This window comes from Trichogramma pretiosum, unplaced genomic scaffold (assembly GCF_000599845.2).
Source record: "Trichogramma pretiosum strain Unisexual culture from Peru unplaced genomic scaffold, Tpre_2.0 scaffold122, whole genome shotgun sequence".
NCBI lineage: Eukaryota > Metazoa > Arthropoda > Insecta > Hymenoptera > Trichogrammatidae > Trichogramma > Trichogramma pretiosum.
The window spans coordinates 63293-79184 of record NW_019640796.1 but is presented as its reverse complement, the minus strand read 5'-3'; the positions used below and the strand labels follow the sequence as shown (position 1 = coordinate 79184).

General features: G+C 40.1%; 4 protein-coding genes across 6 annotated transcripts in view; 1 reads left to right on the top strand and 3 right to left on the bottom strand.

The window, feature by feature from the left end:
• The window catches only part of LOC106656365 (ubiquitin carboxyl-terminal hydrolase 36-like), an 89519-nt gene that overhangs the window by 47125 nt on the left and 26502 nt on the right, over positions 1-15892 (top strand). The gene's annotated exons all lie outside the window — the stretch shown is intronic.
• On the bottom strand, positions 1248-3471 carry LOC106656364 (ankyrin-3-like). The gene has a single exon (XM_014377309.2). The coding sequence runs from the start codon at positions 3330-3332 to the stop codon at positions 1353-1355; it is 1980 nt and encodes a 659-aa protein (XP_014232795.1). The 5' UTR covers positions 3333-3471; the 3' UTR covers positions 1248-1352.
• LOC111693476 (tankyrase-1-like) lies at positions 4390-6235 on the bottom strand. The gene has a single exon (XM_023458145.1). It carries the CDS (start codon positions 6134-6136, stop codon positions 4424-4426), a length of 1713 nt encoding a protein of 570 aa, XP_023313913.1. The 5' UTR covers positions 6137-6235; the 3' UTR covers positions 4390-4423.
• Positions 12310-14378, bottom strand: LOC111693474 (alpha-latrotoxin-Lh1a-like). 2 transcript variants are annotated; one of them, XM_023458139.1, is made up of 2 exons: positions 14216-14378; positions 12310-14147 (listed from the first exon to the last, which is right to left on the bottom strand). In XM_023458139.1, exon 2 carries the CDS (start codon positions 14114-14116, stop codon positions 12455-12457), a length of 1662 nt encoding a protein of 553 aa, XP_023313907.1. In that variant the 5' UTR covers positions 14117-14147; positions 14216-14378; the 3' UTR covers positions 12310-12454. The 2 variants fall into 2 exon arrangements, with proteins under 2 accessions (XP_023313907.1, XP_023313902.1); XM_023458134.1 differs by having other exon boundaries at positions 12310-14378.

Below are 15892 nucleotides of genomic sequence, written 5' to 3'. Positions count from 1 at the left end.
AGCCGATAAAAACTTTCTTTGTTTCATACGAGTGTAAGCGGCGTATTCGCAACTCGACATGCGGCGCGGCACTGTGGCAACTGCGCGCCTCGGTCGTAGCCGCCGCACATTCTCGAGAAGAGAGTATGAGAGCCGGCCGGCCAAGCAAAAATGTAAACATATCGCGTGACATGAAGCGAGACGTGACGTTTTGGAACGCACCGGCCAACAATTGATATTATTTCTCTGCCGAATTCACTCATATGCTAAAATGAGGCACTTGAATTTTAATCTGTATAAATGTAATCAGGTGCTGCTAGACGCGTCAAGTTTATTTATTTTTTATGCGTAATTAATTTGTGCATTTTATTCGGAGTAAGATTGCTATAACTCTTTTGAGCAATATTGCTCAAATATAATTTTATACTTTGCGAGCTATGACAAAATGAATTCTAATATAATATTCAGCGCGACTATTATTGCATCTGTTCGCAAATATGATCTGAAGTGACGAAAATAAATCTGAAGTTTCTATAACCATGTTTTATTGCACATTTGACAGTTCTTATACACAAACGTCAAATTTTCTATATCACCCTTTGTGAGACTTGATATAATTAATGAGAGCATTATATTCGGTGCAAATATATCGAAACATCATCGTAATGATGTTTTGATTCAACTTATCCTACGCATTCGAACGCTGACTATTATTACGATCGAGTGTTCTTTTGAGAAAAAAATCAATAGACTTTTGTCTTGAGAACATTAACTGCCGATGAAGATAATCAAGTCCAATCCTAGTTTTGGCTCGCCTGATAAATGCAACATAAATCTTCGCATAAATATTTCCGTACGAAATCATGATATCGCACTCTATAAACTATAGAAATATTAAGTACATCAATTAAAATTTTTTTGAATGCTTACTAGCTTATAGAAGACGTTGTTCCTTTTGCAGTCGAACGTAAAGCTGCGCCTTGTGATACAAGTGGTAATAGCTGTTAAATGAAATAGGAGAGCACAGCCAGGCGTGTCATTTTATGATTATCGTTTGTTTAACAATAGAAAAATCGAAATTTTTATTCATTTATTCATTTTATTAATTTAATGATACAAGAAAGAAAGGTATTACATCAGACATAAAATATTATTGAATTATTTTTGTATTTATTTTAATTACAACTATCATTGTGAAATCTAGACACTAACGAGCAGATACTTATTAAACAAAATTAACAGTATTATTGTATGTGATTTACGTTTTTTTGCATTTGATTTGACAGTATACTTAAATAAACTCAATTATTGCTGTTAGCTTATAAATTTTATCATCTATTTTATCGTCATATCCGACTCAACGGTCACAAAAGTCACGTAGAACCTGCGTAGCATTTACACGGGGCTGCCAAGCAAACACGCCACAAATCTTCGATGTTCAGTTTCCCGATGATCTTTTCACAGCAGAGAATCGGCAGTCGGTATTGCGTGAGCGCCAAGAAAAAGTCGAGTATCCACTGCTGTAAAAATCCTCTCGCCATTATCTCGCACAGGTAGGTTTTGCACGCGTCGCGATACTTTATTCGGAACTCGTAATCATATCTGTCGAACCTCCATTCTCCATTCGAGCGCACAAACGACAAAAAGTCCGCAATAGTTAATAATTTCGTCGCTTCTTCGGGTCGCATCCGAATCAAATCGTAGAACGATACGTTCGGCTTGATCAGTAATTCTTTTTTTGCTTTACTTAAGAATTCCCTGTCGGTGAGCAGATAGATTTCAATATTCACCGACTCATTGAACAATTTGAACTCACCGAATATCTTCATGATCGTAAGAGCTTCGCTTAGTTCCAATTCGTATCCTTTTTTGGCGTGATACTCGACGATAGACAGAATAAAGAACACAAGTTTCATATTAGAAAAATTCCATTTGCGTCGAAGCAACTCAATATACTCGGTAAAACGACTCTCAGTGAGAGAAACGAGGTTCGACGGACCAGCACCATGATCCAAGAGCAAGTTGGTCACATTCATCCAATGATTCGCCACGCCCCATTGCAGCGGTGTCAGGCCCGAATTGTCTCGGACGTCGACATGTACCAGTTGATTGAGTTCGTCGTTGATCTCGAAGAATGTCTTCAAAAGTTCTTCCGGTTCATTATGGAATTTTTTGCAAATTATATGCAGAGGAGTCAATCCCTCTGTATCGGCCAAGTTCGGATTGGCACCTCGCCTCAGCAGAAATTCGACCATCTTTATGTTGTCATATGCCAGAGCTACTTGCAGCGGTGTCCGGCCCTCCTTGTCGACGGCATCTACCTGCACTGTCTTACCTTTGTCGTTGCTGACTTCGAATAACATAGTTGCCAATTGTATGGCCTCATCCCTGTTGGCATAGTTTGAAATGTCAACAATAATATGAAGAGAAGTCAGGCCCTCCTCATCGGTTAAGCTCGGATCGGCGCCTTTATTTAGTAATAATTGTGCCAAATTTATTCTATTATTATACAAAGCCAGGTGCAGCGGTGTATAACCGTACCTATCCCGGATATCGACTTGCACCGGCTGAAGACGATGGTCGTTTTCTTCGACAATTTTAAAAAATATCTCCGCGATCTCATCACTATACATATGGTGCAGCGGTGTCTCTCCATTCATATCTGTTGAATTCGGGTCGGCGCCGCTTCTCAGCAGCAATTCGACCACCTTCTTGTTATCGTACTTTTTCAGAGCCAAGTGTAGCGGCGGATCGACGTTAGGTTGTCGTGGAATGCAATTGGGATCCTGTCCGAATTCGAGGAATTTCTCAACTACATCGTCACAGCCAAACTCGCAGGCCACGTGAAAATGCGTGTAACCTTCGCCGTCCTCGTAATTCACGTTGAATTTGTCGTATATTTCAAAAAGTTTAGGGATTGAGTCTCTCCACTCGTGTCTGGCTGTGCAGTGCACTGCCGTAGTGCGACGCAATATTGGCTTGCCATCTTCATCAACTTTGGGCTCATCCTTGTAGCCGGTGCTGATCACAAAGTCAATTAATAATCTTCCTCGATTATATACGGCAAGCTCCCTATGCACAGTGGGCTCTATGAGAAGCCAATCAATTTCGTCGGGCCTAAAAATCTCTCGAAGATTTGGAAGTTGGCCATTCCACTTATGAATCAAGTTCGTGAGACGACGAAAAAATGGGTATCTCCCTGCTTCGATATCCCAATCGACCGCTTGTCGTAAGCTTTTTAATTTTTCCAGATATGTTTGGCCACAGTAATCCATGTCTTCGGATTCGTAGTCGGAGGTTGGTTCGTCTTCATATGGGCTATCATAGTTTGGTTCGGAATTACAGTCAGACATAGTTCTGCACGATCACTCAAAAGTACACTATTAAAGAAGTAAAACTGATTCTTTTCACAAGTCACTATAGTCAATGCGATCTTTCTTTGTTTCACGCTGTGGCGTGCGATTGAACGTAACAGACGACTGAACTGCACGACTCGACGTGTGGCGCGACACTGCCGAGTGCCGCCGGCCGTGTGTCGTCCTCTACAATAGCACAAGGAACGAATTGAGCTGCGCGCCGAAGCAATGACGCAAACGTACTATACCTATATCGCATTACATACACTAAGCGAGACGAGACATTTCGAAACGGGTTGACCAATGCTTCAGATATTATATTTTGCAATGGAAATTTATTTTATGCTGACTACGGCTTTGACATTTCATCAGTGAATAATTTAAATATAAAGAACTGCCACGAGAGTCAATTTTTTTTTCTTTTCTTATGCATAAGCTACGATGATGCCTTTAATTTGTGCATAATATTCGGCATGAGTTTACTAAAAATTCATGATACACGATGGTAAAATAGGAAGTTTAAGCTTTTACAATACTTACATCTTTTCTGATCTGATTCTCGTGCTCCCTCACGAACTGAATCTCTTTGCTTTTAACAAAAACACGATAAAAAAAGTTAATAAATTTGTATAGATTTTGCGCGTCGTACTACTTTTAGTTTCTTCTTTTAGAGCAAATACTTTATTTCGTTGAGTTCGTGAGTTTGTGTACAGTTGCCTATGCTTTTGCTTTTTTTTACGTGAATGATCTTAAAAAAATAGTAGTTTTGCCGAGCGTCGAAGGATCGCAACTTTTTGTTATATTTTGGGAAAACACTCACTATAGGCTGCCTAATAATGATAATTCGGGAGATGAAATATTTCGCCAGGGCGATCAAGTAGTTTTATAAAAGGAAAAATTAAAAGATTTTTAGCAATTTACTTATTAAGTACATTTATTTTAAATGAAAATGAAAATGAAAATTTAACTGAATTTAATAAAACATCAGACATTGAATTATAATTAATTGATATGCTTGATTTCTGTTGCATTCACGTTGTTTACGGATGTAACGATTATGAAAATCTCGTTGTTCCTCATTTCTAGCTTTATTCACTAGCATTCAGGCAAATGAAATACAAATCATTGTTCATCATCGAATCGATGATTTTTTCACACCAAGAAATCGGGAACTTGTTGCGCGTCACCTCCATGAAAGATTCCAGGGCCCATCGCCGGCAAAATCCTCTCGTGATCATCTCGCACAGGTGCACAGCACAGATATGGCGATCGGGGATATACCACCGTCCGTTTGAGTCCGCGAGCTTCGAGTAGTCCGCGTAGGTGAGCAATTTTTCCGCCTCCTCTGGTTGTAATTGAATCAAATCGTAGAGCGACAGCTTTGGATCATTATCTTTTACGATTATCGTTTTCGCTTTATTTTCGAACTCCTGGCTGTCGGACCAACTTGTGTCAAGACTTCTTGAAGAGAATATTCCGTATGCAGCAAATGTTCCCATGATTGTAAGGGCGCCGGCTAGGTTCAGTTTGTATCCTCTTTTCTCGAGGTGCTCGACGATCGCCAGAGCGTCAGAAGCTATTTCCATTGCAAGTTTATCAAAATTATAAATTTCTTGATGGACAAATATATCGGCGTAGTAATCCTCGGTGGGAAAAACGAAGCTCGACAGATCAGCACCACGATCTAGAAGTAAATTGACAGATTCCGGCAGGAAACTCGCCACGGCCCATTGGAGCGGTGTACGGCCCTTATTGTCCAAGACATCGACTTGCACCTGGAGATGATTGTCGTCGCAAATCTTTAAGAAATCCTCCAGCATGCCATCACCATAGCTTGTTTTGCAAATAATGTGCAGTGGAGTCAATCCAGCATCGTCAGCGATATTCAGGTCGGCGCCGCTTTTCACCAAATATTCAGCCGTTAGTCTGTCTTCGCGTTCCAACGCGTAATGCAGTGGTGTCCAACCAGACCCATCTCGGGCGTTGATGTCAATCGGTGTATGTTTTTCGTCGCTTATTTTGAATAACATATTCGCCGACTCAATATTATAACCAGTTTTGCTAATAACGTGCAGGGGAGTCAATCCCGCCTCGTTGGCCAATTTAGGATCGGCGCCGCTTTTCAACAGCAATTCGATCACTTGTACTCTGCCGCACTTTGCAGCAAAGTGTAGCGGTGATTCGACCCTGCTAGTGTTCGGTTCTTCTGGGAAACAATTGGGATCCTGTCCGAGCACGAGGAATTGTGCGACCACGCCACAACAGTCAAATTTACAAGCAGCGTGAAAATGCGTGAATCCGTATTCGTCAGTGTAATTGAAATTGAACTTGCAGTATATTTTAAAAAGTTGGCGGACGAGCTCGTGGTCACAGAGATCTCCACCAGCTGCGTAATGCAGTGCCGTCGTGCGGCGCAGTATCGGCTTGCCGTCCTCGTCTATCTCGGGCTCGTCTTTGTAGCGGCTGCGAATCACAAACTCGATGACTGAATATTTTTTGTCGGATCTTCTCTTCTTTTTTCTTATATCTCTCATGAGAAGCCATTCGATTTCTTCTGGGCGAAAAATGTCCCGGAGATTGAAAACATACAAATCCTTCTTATCTTTGACTAAACGATAAAGTCGAAGAAAAAATTGTTGTCGCTCTTTTTCATTCTCCCAGTTCACTTTTTCTCGCATAATCTTCAGTTTCTCAAAATCACTTAAACGATTTTCTTCGAATGTAAAGTCTGAGTTGTCATTGTCGTCGTGGACATCTTCACTGCCACTCGTGTTATCGGAATTGGTATTACAATAAAACATCGTTCGGTATACACTCAATTCGATGCGTTAACGTACAAAATTTTTCAATTTTTTCACTTATCACAAGAATCACTAGCCGCGGTCGATACGATTTTTCGTTGTTTACGCCTCGGCGTCGTAACGTGTACTAAACTAAACGATTTAAAACTGACGAGCTTCAGTCATGCCAGTCTCATGTATAGGTACTGTCAATCAATGCGATCTTTCTTTGTTTCACGCTTCGGCTAACAGTCAACAGACGACTGAACTGCACGACTCGACGTGTGGCGCGACACTGCCGAGTGCCGCCGGCCGCGTGTCGTCCTCTACAATAGCATAAGCGACGAATTGAGCTGCGCGCCGAAGCAATGACGCAAACATACTATACCTATATCGCATTACATACGCTAAGCCAGATGTTATTTTGCATTGAAATTTATTTTATGCTGACTGCGGCTTTGACATTTCATCAGTGAATAATTTAAATATAAGAACTGCCACGAGAGTCATTTTTTCTTTTCTTACGCATAAGCCACAATGATGCCTTTAATTTGTGCATAACATTCGGCATGAGTTTACTAAAAATTCATGATACACGATGGTAAAAGAGGAAGTTTAAACTTTTACAATTACAATACTTACATCTTTTCTGATCTGATTCTCGTGCTCCCTCACGAACTGATGCCGACTGAATCTTTTTACTTTTAACAAAATCATGATAAAAAAGCCAGTAAATTTATACAGATTTTGCGCGTCGTACTACTTTTAGTTTCTTCTTTTAAAGCAAATACTTTATTTCGTTGAGTTCGTGAGTTTGTGTACAGTTGCCTATGCTTTTGCTTTTTTTTACGCGAATGAGCTTAAAAAAATAGTAGTTTTGCCGAGCGTCGAAGGATCACAACTTTTTGTTATATTTTGGGAAAACACTCACTATATAGGCTATCTAATAATGATAATTCGGTAGATGAAATATTTCGCCAGGGCGATCAAGTAGTTTTATAAAAAGAAAAATTAAAAGATTTTTAGCAATTTACTTATTAAGTACATTTACTTTAAATGTTAAAATTAATTTTTAAAACATCAGACATTGAATTATAATTAATTGATATGCTTGATTTCTGTCGCATTCGCGTTGTTTACGGACGTAACGATTACGAAAATCTCGCTGTTCCTAGCTGCATTCACTGGCCTGCACACAAACGTAATACAACTCCTTAATCGCCAGCGAATCGATGAAATTCTCGCACCAAGAAATCGGGAACTTGATGCGCGTCATCTCCATGAAAGATTCCAGGGCCCATCGCCGACAAAATCCTCTCGTCAGCAACTCCATCAGGCGCGTAAAACAAATGCTGGGAACAAATTCCTTCGAGTCCGCGAGCTTCGAGTAGTCCGCGTACGTGAGCAATTTTTCCGCCTCTTTCGGTTGTAACTGAATCAAATCGTAGAGCGACAGCTTTGGATCGTTATCTCTCACGATTATCGTTTTCGCTTTTCTTTCGAACTCCTGGCCGTCGGGCCAACGTGTGTCAAGACGATCTAATAATCCGTAATGATCGAATTTTTCCATGATTACAAGGGCGTCGGTGCAGTCCAGCTCGTATCCTCCTTTCTCGAGGCGATCGACTATGGCCATCGCGTCGGACGCGAGCTTCATCGGAAATTTCTCAAAATGTCGACGAGACGTCGTCGTCTCGGCGAAGTAATCATCGGTGGGAAAGACGAAGCTCGACAGATCGGCGCCACGATTCAAGAGCACATCGACCAGATCCGTACGGAGATTCGCCACGGCCCATTGCAGCGGCGACCTACCCAACTTGTCCCGGATGTCGACCAGCACCTCCAGACGATTGTCGTCGCACATCTCGAAGAATTTCATCATCATCGAGTCGCTGTCGCGGCTGCTGCTGGTCTTGGCAAGGACGTGGAGCGGAGTCAAGCCCTCGTCGTCGGCGATATTCGGATCGGCCCCGCTTCTCAGCAGAAATTCGATACTCTTTCGATGTCTCTGTTGCAAAGTGTAGCGCGGATAAGTCCTCTCGTCGCTCGTCTCGATATCACGATTTTGGCAAACGATGTGCAGGGCGGTCGATCCGTCTCGGTTGGCCAAATTAGCGTCGGCGCCTACTCTCAGCAGTAATTCGACCAATTTTACACTGCCGCGCTTGACGGCAAAGTGTAGCGGTGGATCGACCCATATCGTGTGCGGTTCTTCCGTGAGACAATTGGCATCCTGGCCGAGCACGAGGAATAGCGCGACGACGCCGTTGCAGCCGGCCATGCAGGCCGCGTGAAAGTGCGTGAATCCGTATTTGTCGGTGTAATTGAAATTGAAATTGGAGTATATTTGAAAAAGTTTGCCGATGAGGACGGGGTCACAACGGCGATCTACAACGTAATCATATCCAGTATGATGCACTGCCGTCGGGCGATACAAGAGAGGTTTTCCGCCTTCGTCTATCTCGGGCTCGTCCTCGTAGCCGGTGCGAATCACGAACTCGATGACGGAATATTTTTTGTCGGATTTGAAGCTATTTTTTTCTACATCCTCTATGAGAAGCCAGTCGATCTCTTCCGGGCGAAAAATGTCCCTGAGATCGGGAAGATTGTCTTCCCAATTTTCGACCAAACGACGAAGTCGACGAAAAAATTTTCGACGCTTTGTTTCGTTCTCCCAATTGACTTTTGCTCGCATTTTTCTCAATTCGGTTGAATAATCTCCTTCAAACTTAAAGTCTGAGTTGTCACTATTGCTATCATCACTGACACTCATGTTATTCTCACTTCAATGCGTTGCCGTATAAAATTTATTATAATATTTTCACTTATCACGAGAATCACTAGCCGCGGTCGATATGATTTTTCGTTGTTTATACGCTTCGGCGTCGTAACGTACACTGAACTAAACGATTCGACTTTAGCGAGCTTCAGTCATGCCAGTCTATGTAAACATATCACATATGTACAAAAGTTGTAAAGGTGATGTAACGTTTTAAAATGATTCAATTTGATTTTACGATTTTTGGTCAATAATGTAATTTACACATCTGAATCCATAAAATTTTTTCTCAATTTTAATTTCATGCTCTAAGCAAATACACCATAAATCTTCCTTCATCAGTTTCTCAATGATCAATTCCGAGCGAATAAGAGAATCAGCAGCCGATGAAGGAATACAATTTTTAATTTTTGATGAGTTTGCCCTGACTTTTGTTTTTTTTTTGCTCATGCACCGTCAGCACTGTAGAATTGAAAGTATAAGTGCGCTTTTGATCGGTACCAACGAGAAGCTAAACACAAGTATATTAAAACGAAATATAAATTAGCGAAAAAAAAATGAGAGGAACAAGGGTTACTCACATCATGCATGCGTGAAAATATTTTTTCTAATCCAAAGTCCGCAACGCACCCTTTATTCACGACGATTTCGACCAACAGAAACATCAATTTTTCTCTCTTTCTTTTTCTTTCATTTGAACAAAAACAGGAAAAAAGTCGGTACATTATGTGCGTCGTACTTATTTTTCTCATCAGATCAAATACTTTTTCCGTCAAGTGTGTGAGTTAAATAAATAGTTCGTTTCTGCTACGTATAGTGTTATTGGACATCGAAGAGCTAAATAATTTAGCTGGACTTTGGGATACCTTCAACATACTCAACTCTATCTATTTTTAATTTGAGGATAAGTTATTTATCTCAACGTTTGAACATCATTTGAAAAAAAAAACTAAATGATTTAAAAAAAAACTTTTTTTATTTATTTATTCATACATCTTATATATTTTGATTAAACAAAAAATAAGCAGGATTGAACATAAGATTTTAAAAAATACAAGAATTATGCTTTCTTTGTTTTTCATTTATTCTAGTTATGAAATTGACTTAGTTTAGTCCTAGTTTCAATCACTGTCGGCCAGGCAAATATGGTACAAATCCACGTTCATTAGCAGATCAACGATTTTTTCACAGCACAAAATAGGTAGCTGGTAGCGCGTGAGTGAAAAGAAAGATTCTAGTGCCCAACGTCGGCAAAATCCTCTCAAAATTAGCTCGTGCACGTGCGCAATGAACGTCTGGCAATACTTAGAGGAAAAATTATTTCGTAATTTATCTGAACGTGTGAACGACCCTAATTTTTGGATAGTGAATAGTTTCGTCGCCTTTCCAGGTTGTAACTGCATCAGATCGTAGATCGACAGGTTTGGAACCAACATTAATTCTTTTGCCTTGTTCTCTTCGTATTGCTTCCACCAAGAGGAAGCTTTTTTCTCGATTTCGTTATCGTCTACTGACTCGTCAACATCTGACTTACATATCAATTCCCACCCGATGAACAATTTCATCATCGTCAGCGCGTCGCTTTTGTCTAGTGAATATCCTCTTCTTTCCAGCTGCTCGACTACGACCAGAGCGTCAGACGCTACTTTATATTTGTATCGATATATTAGGCCAGTTGGTTTTGATGGAATGAATTGAAAGAAGTGACTTTCAATTGGGAAAACGAAACTGGACAGATCAGCGCCACGATCCAAGAGTAAATCTATCATGTCCGGCAAGACATTCGCAACGGCCCATTGAAGTGGTGTCCGGCCCAACTTGTCCACAGCGTCGACCTGCACCGTTTGACGTTGTTCGTCGTTGATCTCGAAGAATAATTTCGCGAACGAGTCACCCCTATAGACTCGGCGACAAATTCTATGCAAAGGAGTCTCTCCTTTTTTGTTGATTAATGTCGGATCGGCGCCTCTTCTCAACAGCAATTCGGCCACCTTCTTCTTGTTACACATTATAGCCAAGTGCAGTGGCGAACAACCCGTTTCTGGCCAGATACAATTGGGATCCTGTCCGAGTTCTAAGAATTTCTCGACGACGTCTTGGCAGCCGTAGGTACAGGCTACGTGAAAATGCGTCAATCCAAATTCGTCGGTGTAATTAACATCGAATCTGTCGTATATTTTGAAGAGATCAGGAATGAATTTGGCACGATCAAGTCTAACCGCATGATGAACTGCGGTGGTACGATGAGATGATGGTTTGTCGTCTTTATCTACGTCGGGCTCGTCTTTGTAGCCGGTCTTGATCAAAAAGGGGATAAATGGATCCAGGTACATCAAGTAGAAGAGTATGTCGGTTTTCACAGCCTTAATGAGAAGCAAATCAATTTCGTGGGGCCGAAAAACGTCTCGAAGATTTGGAAGTGGATCTTTCCAATTTTTGATTAAGGACTTAAGTTCACGGAAAAATTCACGACCCACTTTTTCGACCTCCCAATTGATCTCTTTCATCATAGTTATCAATTTTCCTAAACACTTTTGCTCGTCTTCGGCCATCGTTTTTACACAGTCACACTTGAACGTTGCAATGATATTTTCACTCTTCGCAAAATTCACGCGCTGCTGCACGATGCGATCAATTACGAGCTGCGTCGTAAACTAACTCGAGATGCGGCGCTGGGCTTGTGCGAAGAAGCGAACTGCGAGCTTGATCATCCCTACCCCGCCGCCTTCTCGAGACGAGTTGCGCCGCGCGTGCATAAGAAATAACGTAAACATTAGACGTATCCCATTACCATGACACGAAGCGAGATACAACGTTTCACAACCCGACGTTCGTTGCCGGACAATTTATATTATTATTTTTCTGCCAAACAAAGGCAGGGACTCGATTCTTAATTCTGTAATACAAGTAGTTATTTTTAATTTGTTCATTCACGAGAAATTAACCCAGAATCAAATAAGCATTATAATCTCGTCACGATTTTACGAAGAAATTTGTGTCATAATAAGATTCTAAACCTATTTGAACAGAAGTTTTCATTAATATTTGCACAAAACAATTATTACATGTAATTATTTTTAAAGTCTTCGTCATGTAAATGTTTTCGTCTTAGCTTGTCATGGACGCTTAGCTGAAAATTTTGTTTTCAGTTTTCTAATGTATAATGATATTTTAAAGCATGAACAGATGTAGCTGCAACAAAAAAAGATAGCAAAAATAGGGTTGAGCTCGTACCATTCAAGATAAGATGATGTGTAAATGCATAGACAATTTATGATTTATTAATTGTTATTTTGAACGTGAAAATTATGACCCATTTTTTTATTTTTTATATATTTTAATGACATGAACAATCTGTTATCATTACATCACACATTGAAAAATATCAGAAGAAATTTGCTATTTTTTATTTTGATTGTAACAAACTCTGTGCAACAAATACATTTTTAGGAGCGATTTGACATTCATGAGATAAAGTAATTACTATCATTGTAATTTAACGCATTAACAGAAACTTAAGTTGTAACATTATTTATGAGTATATACTGTCTAATATATAGTTATTTGATGCAAAGATTTTTGAAACCACGTATAGCAGCCATAGATTTATCCTCGGTTGCTAGGCAAATACGCCATAAATCCTCGACTCTCAGTTGATTGATGACTTTTTCACAGCAGAGAAATGGTACTCTGTATCCCGTCAGCGCCCAGAAAAATTCTAGTGCCCACCGCCGCAGAAATCCTTCCGCCATTATATTGCTCAGATAATTTTCACACGCACCCTTGTACCATCCGGGGAAATTCCAATGTTTCTTCGCGCGTACGAACGGCAAAAAGTCCGTAACAGTGAATAGTTTTGTCACCGCTTTTGGTCGCATCCAAATGAATTCGTAGAGTGACAGATTCGAATTCATCATGAACTTTTTCGATTGGCTCTTGAGTTCATCAGAGCTACGCAATTTTTTGCGATCCACCATTTGTTCGAACAATTTGTACTCGTCGAATATCTTCATGATTGTAAGGGCGTCGCTTCGGTCGAGCTCATATCCTCTTTTTCCGAGGTGATCGATGATAGCCAGAGTACGGAACACAAGATCTAATTTAGATGTATGTAAACAACTTTGGAGAGATAGAGACTCAGCAAATTGATCCTTTGTGGGGAAAGTAAAGCTAGGCGCATCTGCTCCGTGATCTAAAAAAATCTCGACAAAGTCTGGGTAGAGATTAACAACAGACAAGTGTAGCGGTGTTCGACCGAATTTGTCCCGGGCGTCGACGTGAACCAGCTGATGTTTTTTTTCGCTGATGTCGAATAACATTTTCGCCAAATCACAATTGTATTCATGCTGACAAATAATATGCAGTGGAGTTAATCCCTCGGAATTAGCCAAATTTGGATTGGCCCCATTGTTCAATAGCAATTCTATCAAATCTCTGCTGTTACGAAACAGAGCCACGTGTAGCGGTGTCTGGCCCAACTTGTCTCGAGCGTCCACCTGCACCGGATGTCGACGATACTTATCGTCTTCATCGATCTCAAATAATATTTCTGCAAACACATCATCGCGATATCGCATCTCGTGTCCTTTGCAAATAAAGTGTAAAGGTGTCGATCCGTCCTTGTTGGTCAGATTCGGATCGGCTCCGCTTCTCAGAAGCAATTTGAATATCTCCTGGTGTTCTTGCTTCAGAGCCAAGTGCAGCGGCGGATCGATCGAGCTCGATTCTTGCGTCAAACAATTGGGATCCTGGCCGAACTCGAGGAATTTCTTGACGACTTCGTCGCATCCGTACTCGCAGGCAATGTGAAAATGCGTAACGCCGAATTCGTCGACATAATTTACGTCGAATCTGTCGTAAATTTCAAAAAGATCACGGATGAGATATCGGTACTTGTTTCCAGCCGCGCAATGCAATGGTGTGGTGTGACGTAGCAGTGGCTTGCCATCCTCATCTAGCTTGGGCTCGTCCTTGTAGCCGGTGTTGATCACAAAATAAACGAATCGTTCTCCTGACTTTAAATTTTTATGTCCACACTTGTAACTTACGGACTCCGCGAGAAGCCAATCGATTTCGTCCCTTCGAAAAATTTTTCTTAAAATCGGTCGTAGGCCTTTCCATTGTCTGGTCAATGGATAAAGTTCATTGAGAAATTTGCGTCTTTCTTCTTCGATCTCCCAATTAAACTTTTCTCGCAAGCTCTCTAGTTTTTTTAAATTCATCTCGCCATAATTTTTCACACACTGACTGTCTCTGGAATCGTAGTTTTCATCATAGTAATCCCAGTCACTATCGTAATAATCATTTGGATCATCATATACCTCGAAATCGTCGTCAAATTCGAAGTAGTCGGACATCGTTCAACACAATCACACAAAAATACACCGGCTCAATTTTTTTTTTCACGACGATGCAAATCGATGATGCGATCTTTCTTTGTTTTGCGTCGAGGCGTCGTAACACGCTGAACTGTACGACTCGGCATGCGGCTCGGCACTGCCGCATGCGAAGAGTTCCCGTGATGTAGTAGTCGCCACATATACTCGATGTCGCCGTCGTCGCGCGCCTTACAATTATAGACGCAGTGAACAACATAATTTGAACATATCGATTACACAAAGGAGATGTGACACTTTGAAAGTATTGACCGAGGCTTGATATAAATGTAATACTCAGCATTAGTTTTTTTATCGAATACATTATATGCTGAATACGATACTGAAATGTAAATGTAGGATGTGCATTGCAAGTAGGTGCTGCCACCAGCGTATAAAACATCAATCTATGATTTGTGTTTAGCACAGATTTTATAACAAGAAGCTCGTATTTTTCGTTGTTATTCGTTCGGTAATGGTACGATAAAAATCAAACTTCTTGATAGTTTAACAAGACAGAAATAGCAGCTGATCGCGCGTCAGACTTAAGGAAATATCTCCGTGGTCCCATCGATGATTGCAGTGCTCATCATCGAAAAAATGATCTCGAGGTAATTTCCCCCACCCGTACTACGTAAGCGTGAATTAAACTAAGATATGTTTCTGCGAATGCATTTAACAAGCTGAGAAGAATTTGATCATTTGGGAGTCGAGCATGATATAAGTAAAAGTTTACCCAGGTGAAAATAGTATGTAAGATCTGACTCCAGATCTTGCATCAGATCTGGTATTAGATCTGACAAATGTACACCAGATGTGATACCAGATCTTGTATTCGATAATCGACATCAGAACTTATATCATATCTGCCTTTAATTAATTAAATAATAAGTTTATTAACAATTAAAATTGTATAACAAATTTAGTTATATCTTAATAATCACATCGATAAAAAATATCTTTAAGAAAAATTCATACAATATTTAGGTTTCTGATAATGTGAATTTGAATTGATTCAACAACTTTTATTATTAAGATTTATTATAAAATTTTAATTAATAATAAACTTATTGTTTAATTAATTAGAGGGAATACAGTCACTTCAGATCTGACATTAGATCTGATGTCAGATCTGGCGTACATTTATCAGATCTTATACCAGATCTGATGCCAGATCTGGAGTCAGGTCTCACATACTATTTTCACCTGGGTAATACATGTACTATATAATATATAGCGCTCTGCATCGTAATTTAAGTAAATTTTTCAGAAAAAAAAGCACTGTGATTTAATGATAATCACGAGACAGGCACTAGAGAGGAGACACGTTAATTTTTCCTTTGCCTTTCTTTTTTCTCTTCCGACTGGGTTTATAGTATATTTTAGCAATTTTGTCGTACTAATTCTTCTCTTTTCTAGCAGATCAAATACTTTTTTCTCTGAATGCGTATGTTTCTCAATACATAGTTTGTCTGTGCTTTTAATTTTTCCGCGAACGAGCTTTGAAAAACAGTATCGTGTTATTATATTGAGTATCGAAGAATTAACAAATGCGATTTATTTTCTCTCGTCAATTGAGTGTTTTATTTATTTACTTACGTATTTTTTTTTTTTTTTTTTTTT